The 16,475-nt window shown below is 29.5% G+C and overlaps 2 protein-coding genes across 4 annotated transcripts; one reads left to right on the forward strand and one right to left on the reverse strand.

Annotated features, from left to right (window-relative positions):
- Positions 1 to 5,187: 5,187 nt before the first annotated feature.
- On the forward strand, positions 5,188 to 12,656 carry LOC127257368 (uncharacterized). Of its 3 annotated transcripts, none has more exons than XM_051283754.1 (8): positions 5,188 to 5,337; positions 5,448 to 5,601; positions 7,700 to 7,741; positions 7,902 to 8,027; positions 8,423 to 8,658; positions 10,687 to 10,723; positions 11,312 to 11,369; positions 11,460 to 11,721. In XM_051283754.1, the coding sequence occupies exons 2-8, from the start codon at positions 5,455 to 5,457 to the stop codon at positions 11,537 to 11,539; spliced, it is 726 nt and encodes a 241-aa protein (XP_051139711.1). In that variant the 5' UTR covers positions 5,188 to 5,337; positions 5,448 to 5,454; the 3' UTR covers positions 11,540 to 11,721. The 3 variants fall into 3 exon arrangements, with proteins under 3 accessions (XP_051139711.1, XP_051139710.1, XP_051139712.1); XM_051283753.1 differs by having other exon boundaries at positions 5,189 to 5,337; positions 5,437 to 5,601; XM_051283755.1 differs by adding an exon at positions 12,405 to 12,656 and having other exon boundaries at positions 5,200 to 5,601; positions 11,460 to 11,553.
- Positions 12,657 to 13,736: 1,080 nt separating this feature from the next.
- LOC127257242 (glycine-rich cell wall structural protein 1.0-like) lies at positions 13,737 to 14,690 on the reverse strand. Its single transcript, XM_051283627.1, has 2 exons — positions 14,438 to 14,690; positions 13,737 to 14,326 (listed from the first exon to the last, which is right to left on the reverse strand). Exons 1-2 carry the CDS (start codon positions 14,688 to 14,690, stop codon positions 13,737 to 13,739), a joined length of 843 nt encoding a protein of 280 aa, XP_051139584.1.
- Between the last annotated feature and the right edge of the window lie 1,785 nt (positions 14,691 to 16,475).

Raw genomic sequence — 16,475 nt, forward strand, 5'->3', positions numbered from 1 at the left:
TCTTATTATTTTATATTATTTATATAATTCTCAATGTCTCAAAAACAAATTTCTTTCAAATTAAAAAACAAAACAAACACACCTTTTGTAATTGGACATGTTGTTTAATCTTTAATTATATTAATTAACATAATTAATTGATATATACACTTTAACATAATTTAGGCATTTTCTTTTACTTGATTTTAATTCGTTTTATTATATAATTTTTATATATTTTTTTTTATAAAATATCATATTTAAAAAAAAAAATTAAATGAAATTTTAATCTTCAAACAATTCCAATTCAGTGATAGCACATTGGCGAGATGGTAATAAATATTAGCATAAAATTATAAATGTCTTATCATTCTTTAATAAATATAAATAATGTATTGAGTATAAAATCCCATATAAATAATCAAAATATTAAAAAATCATGTTTTTCGGTAATATAAAACTAATATTTATATTGAATTATTAGATTTTTTTTTAATAGATAAAGTATATATTACATAGGAGGATCATAATTTAGAAGAATTGAATAGATGAAAAGGGAGTGGGAAGGAAATCACTTGTGTGTTTGTTCAGGGGATTGGATTTTAAATTCATTATTCATTCAATTTTTTTTTAAAAAGACATCAAATCAAATAATTATTTTTTATTTTTTATATTATACTAAAACTCAATTTTACATTTAAAACATCACATCAACACCTATTTATATCACATCATACAACTATTCAAATTCAAAATTTTTACTATTCAAATCTCAACTCAAAATCCCACTTTGAACAACACATGACTTGGATGTAGTAATATGCTAGATCTATAATACTTCCGTCGTCTCATAACTAGGTATCTATTTACTTTTTATACGTAGTTTTAGAAATATTAATATTATATTGGGATGTAAGTATAAATAAAATAGAAACGACTAAAATAACCTTATTAGTATGGTGTGATATAAAGGTAATGACACTTGTGTAATATATTGTAAGTTGTAAGGGTAGGTAGATAGTACAGTTACTAAAAAAAATGGATACTTTGTTATGAGACGGATTAAAATGGAAAAATAGATACTTTGTTATGAGAGGGAGTATAGTCAATTTCATGATTATATTATACAATTATTTTAAATATATATTTTTTTAAATAATCTATGTGTCATAAGTTCAACTTCTACACCACCAGACCATCTTTTACGTAATTTTTTTTTTAGATTGTGGATGTTGTTGTTGTAGCTAACATTTGGTTGAGGGGTAGTAGAGCATAAGTTGTGTTGAGTTTGTGCAAAATAATATCATCCCAATATTATTATCAATTATATGTTAATAAAAGCATCCCATCAATTTTTCAACTCAATTATAATCTCCCTCTATTTTAAAATTTTTTATTTATTTATTTAATATTTTGTTAAAACATCGCATTCAATAAATAAAAAAAATTAATTTTCAACACAATCATTATAAATTCAAAATTTTCAAGAAAATACATCTTCAAAATTTTTATTTAAAAATCTCAAAAATCCAAGTCTCTAATAAAAATTTCACAAAAGTATACGATCATTGATATTTTTTTTTTTCCGAACAATTTAAAAGAGTGCTTGTGAAAATTAGGGAAATTTTAAAAATTGTACACATAATTTTTGCACATATATATTTTCTAACATGAGCCTCACAGCCGCTGCTCTTTGAGTGCGTTTTGGGTAAACTTTCAATCAAATTTAATAGTTTGCAAATTAGATTCGACAAAATAAATTATACTAAACTAATTATGTGTGACATACAAGACTGAAGATATCGAGAGTTTGAACCTATAATATTTTAAGTGATTACCTCGTAATATTTTATTTCACAATACATTATCAAAGTTCACTATGTTCATTTTAAGATTAAAAACATCGGTATGTTAAAGTGTTTGTCTTACCTTGTTTGATGGTGTGTTGTCTTTCATTTTTACATTTCTTAACATTTCCATAACTTTGTGCATCCAACAAGTTTTGTATTTATTTGGCATCAATTTTTTTGGCCTGATTTATGGAAATAACGTAACGTAAACGTTCTATACTTATTGAATCGATTGAAAAAATTTACCATGGGCACTAATATTCAACTCATTAGCCAATAAAGTGTACCACAACTTTGATTGTTGTTGTACTTGAATTGAAACACATTATCAGGTGTGTTTATTTGAGGGTTTGGATTTTGATTTAAGATTTAATATTAAAAAATTTTCAATTTGAATATTTGTATATAAAAAATAAATATTTGATTTTTTTAATGGGAAAAATTTGATAAATATGAGAAATTTGGAAAAATTTGATAAGAGAACACAGTGTTAATGAATTTTTTTACATGCATGTAGTACTATTATTTGATTCTATACTTTTATAACAACCAAGGTGCTGATAAGGTAATAAAAAACTACTTAATATGTTTGCTTTTATTGCTATTTATTGTAATCTTGTCGTATTTTTTAACAAATTACTTACTCTCTCCATCCTGCGACATATGATTATTTTTCTTTTTTTGTTCGACTCATAAAAAATAATTCTTTTTATTTTTGTAAATTTATTTATTTTAAAAATATTTAATAAATATAAATCAATTTAATTAAATTTATAACCTTTTACGCATAGGACCCACTCACTTCTTTATTTCTATCTATTTCAATTAGCAAATATTTTCATCTATATTTAAAACTCAATATTTTTTTATAAAATTAGTTTTAAGTTAATTATAAATTATTTGTATTATATAAAATCTTATTCTCTAAAAATGATATAATGTTTTATTGAGATATAATGTTAAAAATATTTAAAAAATGCTAACAATTCTACTCATATAAAAAATAATTTCATAACTTATTATTAATAACTTATTGATCTACATTGCCTGAAATACAATTGACATGATCAAATTCATAGGGACTGTTCTGTTTCTTTAGTTAATTATTTAATTAAAATGAGTGGTTTTTCAATCGAGAGTTAAAATAACTATCCTAAACAAATTAAATTAAACCAAATAAAAATTAAGCAATGAACAAAAGAAATAAATTGATTTATCAAGAAGTAAAATCTTTAGTCCAAGGATTGGGAGAAAAATCAGATAATGAATTTTATCATCAAATTTAATAATCTAACCAATCAACTGATAAATTAGTTATAGGTGTTTGATGCGATCGAACACCCAATTTTTCCTAACCTTTTCGGTGGTAGTGGTACGATCAATTGACCACCTTCTAATTGAAAGAATTAAACTAGGTACAACGGTAGTAAAATTTCTTTGATTGAAAATAGCACAAGAAAAATTCAATTCGAATATTTAATCAATTATGAATGATTTTCTTCGATCATGCAATTCCTATGCTAAATTCCTTAACCTATTTACTACTTTATTGAATAAATACACAATTATAGATGTAGTTATTCAATTAAGCACACAATCGATAGAAAGACTTAAAACTTGGCCACAATAATAAATCGCATCTAATGACTGTAAACGCAGTATGCAGAAATTGCACAAATACGAATTATCGAAAAAGTTTAATTAAAAAGCAAATCAATCTCACAAATCCATAATCTAATACAAAATCAAATTCGACCAAAAATCAATAAGAATTATGCATAATTATAGTCAATACAAGACATTAACGTACAAAACGTAGAATGAACAATAAGTTCATCAACTGTGTCCCTAACTAAAGGGGTCATTTTGACCGGAATAGAGGAACTACAATATTAGAAAGTATTACATTAATATTATGCATTCTATTTTGCTTTGCATAATTTTCTATATGCTCTTTAACACGTTGATTAAGTGTTAACAAGGTACTTAATCAATATTTTATTTTAATTTGAAGTAATTTTATTATAGTATATTGTTGATAATATAAAAAAAAAATGATATTATACAGATATAGGATTGCGAAACAAAAATTCTTATTGCAAATTCTAAAAAATTATGTCAATTGGGCTATCATATTATGAGGCGGTTGCTATCTTGTGAGTCATTATATCATGTTAGAAAAATGAATATTATTTAAGTCCCGTAAAAAATGGTCTGGTGGTATTAGATCAATGTGATATTTCAAATATAAAATTAATTTTTAATATCATATAGAAAATAAAAAATACTTTATCTGTTCCATAAAAATGACATATGTTTAATTAGTTAATAATAGTACTTCATGTTATTACGTTATTTTATTATTTTCTATATAAGGGATAATGTTAATAGTTTTAAAATAAAAATTAATATATATGAATACAAAAAATTTAGAATATATATATAAATTTTTTAAAAATTATATGTCAATAAAAATATATTTATTTATTTATGACTAATATAAATTAATATTATGTAAATTAGTTGTACGATGTTATATGTTATAAAGTTAATTTAAATTGATTTATATTTGTTAAAATATATTTTAAGTTAGTAAAGTCTACAAATATAAAAATGTGTCATAAATATTATTTAAAAATATAATATACACATATTAATTTAATATATATAATATTATATTATATTTTATACTACTAATACAATTTTCATATTTAAAAAAAAAAAACTTATGTCTAAAAACATAAAGTAACAAAGTGTATAACATGATTCTTCATCGGAGCCGAACACAGTTAACTTTTCACCGGAACTGAAATGACATGATTCTTCATATAAAAAAAAACAGATAGATAGCAAACACCAAACAGATTACACACACGGCATATAGCGATTGCAAAACGACATATTTATAATCCGAAAAAACACGGGTTGATAGGATATATTTTCGCATGCGAAAAATAAACTTTGATACCATTTTAAAAATTTTGGAAAAAAATTATGAAATGACATATAAATTTGATAAGTTTGATAAACAAACTACTTAAGAGCATATCCAATGCACACTCTATTTAATGATTGGTGGCATGATCTTGCTCCAATCTACTCTAAAACTGGACATGTTAATACACCGCAATACTATTTTTAGTGTTCGTATATTTTTTTTAATATTTATAAAATTTTTGTATATATATTATTTTATTTTATTTTTATTTTCTTTAAAAAAGTAATATTAATATAATATATAAAATAAAATATTCGAATAATATTTTTTTTTAGAGTATGAAATTAGAATTATGGATCGGAGTAAAAATACTGTAACTAAAATGTATTTTTTGAGTTAAAAACTGAGTTGGTCAGTGGAGACTGCCTAAATAGCAGTCGTGAAAATTAGTGAAGGTCAGGCAGGAATTGGAAATTTATAACTGGCCATCCCTCTCGAGAAAATATGGAAGAAGGAAGCACATAATCGAGCAAAGAGTTGCACTCTAGCCGCGGGGAAGACCACTTTGAGGTGAGGGGTGGCAAGCGGTTTCATTTTTGGGATTTCCAAATCAAATAATGTGTGAGTGTGATCGCCATAGCTAAGCCATCAAAATTATTCATTCGATAGTATGAAAGCAGAAAAACCATGAGCAAAGAGGAGGGCAATAAACGGAGCTCGGATAATCCATGGGCCCAGACGAACGGCTATGGCCATGGGATGGAGGAACAGGACCCCAAGTTATGGGCAATCGTACTTTTTGGATTAATTGGAGCCACGTTCACCACTTTGGTTGTAAGTCAGTATATATATTATATATTTTTTCCAGAGTTTAGAGTGTTCTTTTTATTAGATTCTCTGAAACTTTTTTATGTTTTCTGATTTTTTAAATGTCAATTAGCGGTTGCTTTTAGTGTAGATTTTCTTGTTGTGGAATTGAATACCCCGTAAAGCTTGGGAATTCTGGTTCTTTCTAGGATGAAGTTAATTATCTGCGATTAGGCTTTGGCACTGTTCGGCGCTGAGGGTTTGCTAGTGATCTGTTATTCGTTAAGCTATTAGCTTCGGTGCATAAAGAAGATGGAGGATTGTTTCAGTAACTATTAATATTTGTTTTTGTTTCTTAACAAATTTTATTGGTTAATCAGTGGTTCGTTTTTGTTTTTTGTTTATTTCTCATTATTTAAAATAAATATGGTTTCCTGTTGGTTTCTCATTAATGCAATGTTTCGACACTTAAGTTCAGATTCTTCTGGCATGTTGTTGGATCCGAAACTACATGTAGTTTCTAGAGGAGAAATAAGCTTCTGAAATTATACAAACGGATATGAAGATGTTATCCAGTTTGTAGACTGTTATGCAAGATGTACGAGTGAATCAGGTTTTTGGGTTATATATTCCTTCATTCGTAATTTTCTTATGCATGGTATACAAGTGCTGAAAATGATTTAGAGTCGTAATATATGATATTCCTTATGGAAGAAGGTGGTTGTAAGTAATGAGTGATGGTGGTGGAAAGGGATGCGGACTGATTGCTTATGTTGGATATGGGTGATGGGAAAGAGAAAATGATGCTGAAGTATGCAAGTCGGATATAGGAAGCATTGATAAGAGAAAACTTGTGCTGCCATTTTAGTTTCTATGCGTATACATTTTTGGATATTTAGCTGTAAGTTGTGCATCTGTAGAATGGACATTAATCTGGGCTAGGCATCTAATTTTAATCGTTGAATTAGGAAATGCATTTAAGTTCAGTGTTCATAATTTAGTAGAAGCTGGATCTTAGATTCCTATCCCTAACAATTAGTTTTGCAAAACTAAGATATGATTTACAAGAAATTAATTCACAGAAATGTAATACATTCTATATAAAGTGCGTATGCCTTTGGTACTGCGTTCTCACTTAATGGAAGCAGCTTTAGGAAATCCTATCATAGTGGAATAGAATTTTCAACCACTGTTATCATGGTAAATGCCCATCTTCAGTTGTTCCCCCTAAGGCTATTGAAGTGGGAAGTTTGGCTTTTAGGTTAACTTCTAAATAAGGCAGTATGTTTCCGCATTTAGATATAAAACTGAACAAAAAAAAAAAAGGTTAAAAGATAACTTGTGGTTTGTGTGTTCATAATCTTCCTCTTTTGTGCCTGGTGCACTCACTCTCCAACATGTGAAGTCTCGGTGGAAACTGTCAGCAGTGAATATGGTTCATGTGGAAGACATTGGTTGCTGGACATAGGCCAACTTGGAGGACCAGATGTTAGCCCTGATATTCTGTAAGATTGAAATTAAATTAGAGGAAAGTGTGTTGAGTATTTTACTAAAACACTGGCATCTTATTTTCGGTTGATGAGTATTGTAAATAAAATAGAAAGTGTGATATTATAAAAAGAGAAAAAGGAAAAGACTTGAACAGGTAATAGATACTACTATTGATTAGATATTCCATGCCAAGATGATGTTCTATTCTAAGTTTCTTTCTGGCGAGTTCAACTTGAGAGCTGAACATTATTGGACACAACCGTGAATTGGGTGCTTATTTTGATGAATCAATGCAGAAGCAAGTTCTGGCATCAGATGTAGTTGGTCTTATATAACTCTTTCTCCCTCTCTCTTCACACACACAAACACAAACACACACATATATGCCTCTAATTTTTACATATGTCATATTGTTGATTATTTAGTATACGTTGTAATGGTTTATTAGTCATTTCCTTGTGGAAAATACCTTGAGTTGGCCATCTTGTGGCTTTTTTAACATACGCATCCTATAAATTTTTTATTTTTACTTTTTTACTTTTGTCGTGGGAAGGTCCATTTGATTTAAAGTTAACAGTTCATATATATTTCCGATGCAAATGTCATTTCTTTATTTTTTTAATAATTGTTTCAGTTTACCTCATTGCGAAGGCTAGGTGATGCGGTGAACCCTCAGGTAATCATCAGATTTATGTGTTCTTTTTATATTTTTTAATTTTATGAGTACTTAAAACAATTAAAACAATGCAATTGCATGTGGAAAGCAAGATTTCCTCAAACAGATAGAACTCCTATTTCTAGTAACTTGTGTTGACTGAAGATATTATTTTCCACAGAAATTCAATACATCTCGATCATCATGGAAGAAAGAGCATTCTTTTCGAACAAGTTTTCAAGAGGATGCTCGGAAAAAGTATTATCGTCGTTTGCAAGAAGAATATGAAGAAGAAATGGAGAGAGTGGTGAGATCTCTTTTAGGTGTCAGTATCATTTTGTCATTTTTAAATTGGGATGTTTATTATATACTTCCCTTTACAGATTATTGCTAGTTTTGACATAACTTAACTAAAATAAGTACGCCACAAATTCTTCACCTTTAGAAAACCTGCTAATCAATCAATATTTTTTCTAATTAAGAATTATACGTTGGACTCTGTCATAATTATAATACACTGCCAAATTACATTTACCGAGATTAATAACCCACACTGTATTTGACATCACTCCTCCAGTAGGGGGTAAAAACTAAAACACAGCACCGAAGAATTGAATCTGATGAAAGTGGATTGTGGGTACTGCTTTGATTTATATACAAAGTTGCATTACCATGATGATTCTTAGTTATGCTTTTTTCTAGGAAAGAATTCGGAGAATGCAAAGCATCTTCAATCGAGAGAGAAATAAAATAAAATGGAGTTATGAGCGTTGGCGTGAAAATGATCAAGGCTCAGATCATCAGCATTTTCAGAGCAATGATTGGTATTGGCAGTCAGACGCCTATTTTAGAGCTTATGATCATAATTTTAGAGATACACATAGGACCAATGCAAGTGCTCCATTATCGCATCACTACTCTGTTCTTGGTCTTGATAGGTACGCCATGTCCCGCATTCAGGATTACTTTTGGTCTTTAATTACACCAGTTGCATACATGACATCAGTGTTATTTAACAATTCTGTTGTTTTGTCTCTAGGCGTGACCGCCTAAATATTTTAAGAGCCTTGCTTGTGCATGCTGTATCAGCTTTTTAGTTGATGCCTAAGATAGCATGGTTCATACCTTTCTTGTCCATCCTTATGATGGGGGGTGGAGCTTCATGAATTCTAATGAAACTTCTAGATTGCATAATTGAACAAAAGCCCTTGACAAAACTTACAGCATTCATTCAAAGGATGCTGGACGTTTAAGTTCATTTGCTAGGTGCAGAATTTTTCAGGTCAATTCTTTGTTACTGTAGTTTCAGTTCTATCATGCCTACTTTAGAGATGGTTTGGCCGACAGCTGAATTGTACTTTGGATTGCTAGAAATTTTATCCAAGAAGGTTGTTTGGCCTTTTGAAGCTATTCCCACACTATGCGAACACTATAATTTAATCCTTCTAGTGTGTTCTTTTTGTTTTGTTTTTTGTTTATTTGAGCTTTGGTATTATTGAGGTGAAATAATGGTTTGATGTTACTTTTTTAAAGTAAATTGAGAGATTAAATAGTAAAAAAATGCAAAGTGAACAAAGCTCTCTCTCCTTAACATATTTATATATATATATATATATCCAAACCTTGTTATTTCCTTTATTAAACTAAATTATGATAATTATATAGAAATACATATATTTCTTTTCTATTTATTTGTAATATATAAAATTTTATTTTTTACAAATAAGATGCATATTGTGGGTGTGTACTTTTGTATTTTTGTTTAGTGTTTTTGGTTTCAATGTTTTTAAAGTGAAAATAGTTGTTTTATGTGACGATTTGTATAAAAAATGAGTGTTGGCTGTGATGTTTCCGGATGATAAATAAAATATTGAATAGTACAAAAATGGATATAGAAATACAAAACAACTAACCGTAAGTATATTTATATTGAAATATAATTTACAAAACACTTTAGTACATATTATTAGTTAAATATATTACATTACCCCATACTCATCCAAACACTACCTCATTTAAAACATTTTTCAAATCCAGAATTGAATACCTCTAAATTTCAAAAAAAATCTCAAAACCCATCAATTTGTGAAGGTTACTGCTTGTGTTATCGTACAAATTTCAAGTATATACTTTGCATTAAAGCTGAAGTTTTCTGTTGGCAATGAGATTACTAGATCCAGCTGTCACCTATATGCTATACTAATTTTTATTCTGTGCTCTCTGGAGAAAATGCTACTTCAGTCTAAATGTTAAGTATGTCATATATATATATATACATATATCCTGTATCCTATGGCCTTCAAACTTACTGTATGTATTTCTGCACGTGTTAGTTTCTATCAGTATCAACTAATGACTTACTATTTTTTTCCCAAGTAGAGAAAGAAAAGAACAAAATAAAAATAAAAATCATGAGGCTGAAGGAATTATACTATCTATTTGAGCTCTTTTATAACTGTGCTCCATGCTGCCCATAATGCATGCATATATATGGTTTTATTTATTGATAAATTAAATTATTATTGTTGATTTTATTCTTGAGGGAGCAAAGTTATAGTTTCATATGTTTCGGAAGCAAAAACTAGAAACCAAAAATTGAAGTACATGGGCATGATCCAACCATTTGGGTTATTAGATCTATAGTAGATAAAAATCTTGAGTTACGGTGCCTTATAACCAAGCAATAAGGTCCTTTCTGTTAGCAGCTTTGTATTTGCTAGAAAGTCAACTAGAATGTTTCCGCTTCTATAGCAATCCTAGTTACTTTGTTTAGTTTCACTAACTCATTTATCTTAGATGATGTGGTGAAACATGATAGCTGAGAATCTAGAGATTACTAAATATATCAAAGTTGATCCTCCTCGGGGGAAATCACTGTAAATCCAACCAATGATATTTTTGGAGTTACATTCCACCATATTGCATGCGGAAGTTCACAAATTGCACATTTTGTTCATCTGTTGCAGGTTGAGGACAAAACCCTACACTGATGATGAGATAAAGGTATGTTTGAATACACACACCTAAAATATTTGTATCCACATCAATCATATTAAAAGAATTTGAGAGAAAGACAAGGGAAATCAAAACAACAATGAAATGAAGTACATAAAGTGATAATTGCCAAAACTAAATTTGATGGGAAATCAAAAGGCGAATATTATATTGCATATGGTTGGATGTAGGATTTAGGGTTTACATAATCTCCTTGGAACTTCTTTGGATGCTCTCTCAAAATTTATGAAGTCTCGACCTCTCCTTTGCATAAATAATTCTTCTCACTCGCTCAAATTATATCTGGAGCTATTGATTATCAATAATGCAACATTTTCTCCTTTGAGGTTGATACAATAATTTGTTTTGAAGACTAATATGTCAATTCCTGTTTAACTGAATATGCTTGCCAAAGATGATCATGTTACCTCTTGATTTAGGTGCTCAAAGGTCTCTGATGTTTGAAAACTTCTTTTTTGTTGTATTGATTTTTTTTGTGATTCCAAACATTTGTGCTTCCATCCTATGCGCACCCGATATTTAAAATTTTCATTTTCTTGCCTATGAGTTACCTAATCCATTTGTCACTTATTACAGTCTGCTTTCAGAAAAAAAGCTAAAGAATTTCACCCAGACCAGAATCGGGACAACAAAGGTGTTTAACCTATGAAATGTTGCATATTTTGTATCAAGTGTTGAATCCAGGGGTCTTATTACTTTCTTTATTTAAAATTTTTATCTGCAGAGTCTGCTGAAGAAAAATTCAAGGAAATTATGGTGTCCTATGAGGCTATCAAGTCAGAAAGAATGAACAAGAGTTTCTAGTAAATGAGCATGAGGTAACATGATATTTCCAACTGCAGAATTCTGCATTTGTTAGGATTTTTATGGTACAATCGTTTATTTTCACATTATAATGAACTTAGTACAGTAGATTCTGGGATAACTGATTGAACATTTTCTTGTAATTTTTTCTCGCTATATTCTTCTGGCATATTTGGCATTGACCTGCAGGTGTTATTTATTTATTATTATTATTTAAATATATTGAGAGATGGAAATGCAATTATGAAGAAACTAGCATATAGCATGTAAGAAGCAAACACATATACCAAATGATGAATTATTCAAATAAATACCTTATAGAATTCAAGTTCATTGCATTGCCGCTCGATCATTACAGCTTTGTTTAAATATGTATTGGTGTTTTGGATTATTTGGGAAATAGAAAACATTCGAATGGAAAATAGGTGTTGAATGTGATGCTTTTTAGAACAAAATTTTTGTGGTGTGAAAAAAAAAAAAAAAAAAAACAAAAAAAGTTGAAAACACAAGTAAACATAGCCCCACATCTTTGGTTGTGTAAAACTTTTAAGGGCACTGTGCAGTCAAGCTGCAATAATTTTGTTAAAAAATTTTCCTGCCTTCTGGATTACTTCATAATTGTCGATATTTCTGCTTCTCCTTGTCTGTGCTTGCTTGTTTATCATCATCCTTACAGCCTATCTGCTGATGGCATCTTGTATTCGATATATTACAATATCATGACCTAGAAGAATATCGGGGTGAAGGCATCTTATTGCCACATATACTTGAAGTACTTCTGCAATTTTAGATACTTGGCATTATAAAATCTAGTTTATAGAAGTCGCGGGCATCGTATTCATGTGTTCTTTTTCCCTGAATAAAGGAAGTCCATTAAATCTTGTGTGGAAGCTGCTTTGCCTTAACTTTGGTGTTGACTTCCTTGCTAACCTCGGAACCCTGTTGGGAATGGATCTTACAGCTCGACTCACCTTCAATGCACTATTGGGTGTTATCCTGACTTAGGCTTTCTGTCTCTTCGTTGTTAGCTTTAGTGTTTCACTTTATGTTTCTATCTATATTCTTATGTTTGTGTTTAGGATTATCATGATATATTTTGATGTGATATTCTATGGCATGAACAAAAGTTGCAAAAGGAATAGAATAGTTGTCTTCTCTACATATATTACAAAAACTAATTAGATTATAAATGAGATAGTGTAGTAAGAGAGCTTTCTGCGGCAAGAATAGTCCCTTTATATATATATATTCTCTTAATAAATTAAAAATAATAATATTTATTTTAAATTTATTTGTTTTTACAAATTTCCTTGAGAAGTATCACAATCCATTTTATTTTAATTTTTTTGTACAAAATATTTATATTTAACAATATTTTTTCATCAACAATATCAAGTCCCAAACACGTGTGTGTATATATATATATATGTGCGCGCGCTAAGGTCTTGTAATGTAATGTTCGAAGAGAACCTGTAAGAGATGGTGTGAGATGAAGTCGTGATCGCCCGCACCAAATGAGATAAAATTACCTAAAATTACCTAACAGAAGAAGTATTAATTAAAAAATAAATGTAGGATAAAAATTTTTCTAAAGAAAAATAGTTACTGTTGATAAATAATTGAAAATTGCTGCTGAAAATACAATCAAACAAAACAAATTTAATGGCTATATCATCAATAAATTCAATACATGATACAACTAAATCATGTAGTAGTTTTTTTATTTCTTTTTTTAAATAGTTATTGATGTGTTAATGATCTTTAATATATTTTTATTTTCAAAATCTTTTTTTAGAATGACACCGAATAGATGATATTCAATATAATTTTATGTTGGTTTAACATTTTTCAAGTTTAGAATGAATAATGTCATGTTAATTTTGAAATTTACTAATTAAAGTACTCTAATACAATCTCAAAATTCCAATTAAGTGCAACAAGTTATGAGAAATAGCATCAAGAATTATTTATCTATAATAATAACAAGAGGTAAATATAGCATAATTTCAACAAAATCAACATGCTATAGCCAAAATGTCTTGCTACATGTAAATCAAATTATTATTTAGAAAGAAATAATGAACAAATTTTATTTAATTATTTGTCGACTACGAAGGATGACATATCTTAGAACTATATAACAAACTCTTCTTATTAGCATTTCATTTCTGTCATTCTAGAAATTTAAATTTTTTTGTCAACCGTCAGTAATACATGATATTTTATTCTTTTTATCGTCTCTAACTTTTGATTGATCAACTAGTCCGACTCCACCACCACCACCACCGCCACTACCTCCACCATAATTACCATAACCAGAGCCGGAACCACCTCCTCCGGCATAATTACCATAACCAGAACCAGAGCCATTTCCTCCATAGCCATATCCTCCGTTGTTGCTCCATCCGCCATTATTACTATTTCCATTTCCACCACCGTTACCATATCCAGAACCACCACCACCACTTCCTTTGCCTATGTTATTGCCACCACCACCGCCGCCACTACCCCAACCTACACCGCCCCCCGAAGCGAATCCATCACCCGATCCTCCTCCTCCTATACCACCACCTCTACCAGCATCTCCACCACCGCCGCCACTTCCCCAACCCCCACTACTTCCTCCACCCGAACCATATCCAACACCACCATTGCCACCGCCACCACCACCGCCACCACCACCATTTACTCCTCCTCCTTGACCCCCACCGCCATATCCACTTCCTCCTCCTTGACCGCCACTACCATATCCTCCCCCAACACTTCCACTAGATGTACCGCCGGATCCTGATCCATATCCATTTCCACCACCACCACCACCGCCGGCACCACCTCCACCACCACCACCATTATTGCCACCGCCGCCGCCACCACCACCACTAGCACCTCCACCAATACCTCCACCTACACCCTTTCCACCACTCCAACCTTTTCCAGGAACAAAAATCCTTCCTTTATCGTCTTCTCCTATCGCATCAAGAACTTTCTCTCGATCCTTCATCTCAAACACATAATTCATCCCATTTCGATCATCAACATGTAAGAACCTCCCAACCCTATTACCCCGAACAACCGGATAACCGCAAAGAACAAAACAAAACACAATCGACAAACAAAGAGTACTACAAGAAACAACATCAAGGTTTCCCATGACAAACCAAATTCAATATATCTTCAATAAAAAGAAACAAAAAACCAAAGAACCCTCAACAACCAACAACAATCATCAATTAAATGCTCACTCAATTCTCTAAACCATTTTGAAAACAAATAAATAAATGTATCCCCTAGAAGCATGCAACATGTAAGAATTTGTGTAGTAATTAAGTATGTCCTAATCAAGGAGGCAATATATATAGGAGAAGGGTTTAAGGTTCTTGCACGGGTTGGCTTATTAGTTATTAACTAGTCATGGATATGGAGTGGTGAGTGAACATGGCATGAAGCTTACTACATCAATTTGGTGGCCTAAACATTTTGCATGAGTGCACCACCCCTCATTCACTCTCCATGAAAATACTAAGCTCCCCTTTTGGTCGAATGGATTTGAGTTTCGACTTTTCCAGATGATTTTAAATGAATGAATTTGAATTATTTCGATTAAAAAAATAATTTTTTGGATGTTTTTATTTTGTGTTTATCTTTTAGTTTCTGACAGTGGACGAAGAGAGTATAAAAGAAGACATACATAATTTTGTAAAACAAATAGTAGATATTATTTTTTTATTTTTTTTTTTAAAAAAAGTGAACAATGTCATATTCGTTTTTCTATGAGAAAAAATATAAATAATTTATTTTTCATAATTTATTAATAACATCGAATTTTGTTACTCATAATTTTACGGTTACAATTTCACCATAACATTAGTAGATCATCATTCAGAGGATATTATAAGCAACTTCAAGTTAAGGCTTAGCTTTCGGTATTATTAAAATGATTATAAGTTATGTAATATTATTTTATCTCAAATACAATGCAAATAGGATAAGTTTTTTTTTAAAAAATAATAATAAAATATTCTCCTATACTTTGTAATAACTCCAAAATATCTTATTAAAGCCTTTGTTGTTTCTTTAATGTCTAATTAGGTTGGTGTTATCCATTATATTTTTTTTCCTTCAAAATCATCAAATTAAATATTTAATTTTATTTCATTTACTATTTTAAAAAAATAATTTTCATTTAAAGAATTACATCAAATAATTATTTATATTACATTAAAGAATACTTTGATTGAATTTTTTACCATCCTCAAATTTCAAACTCAAATTCCACCTTTAAATGAACAATATTTATATAAGAGGTGAATTGCATTATTATTATTACGACAACTTTTGTGTATGTCCGTAAATATTTATTTTTTGAAAAAAAATAAAAAATTTAGTATTTTATATGGTTTAAAAGAGTTTCCTTTAGTTTTATTTCTTCAATCGCGTTTTCATTGTACCGTATTCCTCTGGTTAAAAAGGTAAATCCAAGACCAATAATTCGTTAATTCCAATAATCCAATTCTTGAATCAATCACAAGTATATTTATTTTCATATATTTATTTTCATTTAATTCATTTATTTTATATAATTCAAAATATTGTATCAAATAAATTTTAGTTCAGATTTTTTATTATTCCTAGAACACTTATATTGATCTTCGATTTACTGATTCTAATTTTATATATATGCACGAGGATTTCTTGTTACTGAAACCACTTATTTTCATACTTTATTTTCAATCATCAATGACTTGCTTGTTATTAATTTGTAATTTGATTTTAGAATTGATTAGGAAAACTTAATTGTGTTCTAAATTTTAGCAAGAGTTTCTTTTATCGAAACATAATTGGCATGCACTAGTTTAACATTTTAAAGCCTAGTTGATCGAATACGGGTGATCAAACGATCGTTGGATTACTATTATTTATGAAATGTCTCGTTCAA

Source organism: Andrographis paniculata, unplaced genomic scaffold (assembly GCF_009805555.1).
Source record: "Andrographis paniculata isolate CXL003 unplaced genomic scaffold, ASM980555v1 Contig57END, whole genome shotgun sequence".
In the NCBI taxonomy this organism is placed as follows: Eukaryota; Viridiplantae; Streptophyta; class Magnoliopsida; order Lamiales; family Acanthaceae; genus Andrographis; species Andrographis paniculata.

Excerpts from the sequence above, each read along its gene's own strand:
- LOC127257368 (XM_051283754.1), top strand. The coding sequence starts at position 5,455 with ATGAGCAAAGAGGAGGGCAATAAACGGAGCTCGGATAATCCATGGGCC. Across the intron at positions 8,028-8,422 it reads AAGAAGAAATGGAGAGAGTG|GAAAGAATTCGGAGAATGCA; the intron begins GTGAGATCTCTT and ends GCTTTTTTCTAG. Across the intron at positions 8,659-10,686 it reads TCTGTTCTTGGTCTTGATAG|GTTGAGGACAAAACCCTACA; the intron begins GTACGCCATGTC and ends CATCTGTTGCAG.
- LOC127257242 (XM_051283627.1), bottom strand. The coding sequence starts at position 14,690 with ATGGGAAACCTTGATGTTGTTTCTTGTAGTACTCTTTGTTTGTCGATT. Across the intron at positions 14,327-14,437 it reads TGGAAAGGGTGTAGGTGGAG|GATCCGGCGGTACATCTAGT; the intron begins GTATTGGTGGAG and ends GATATGGATCAG.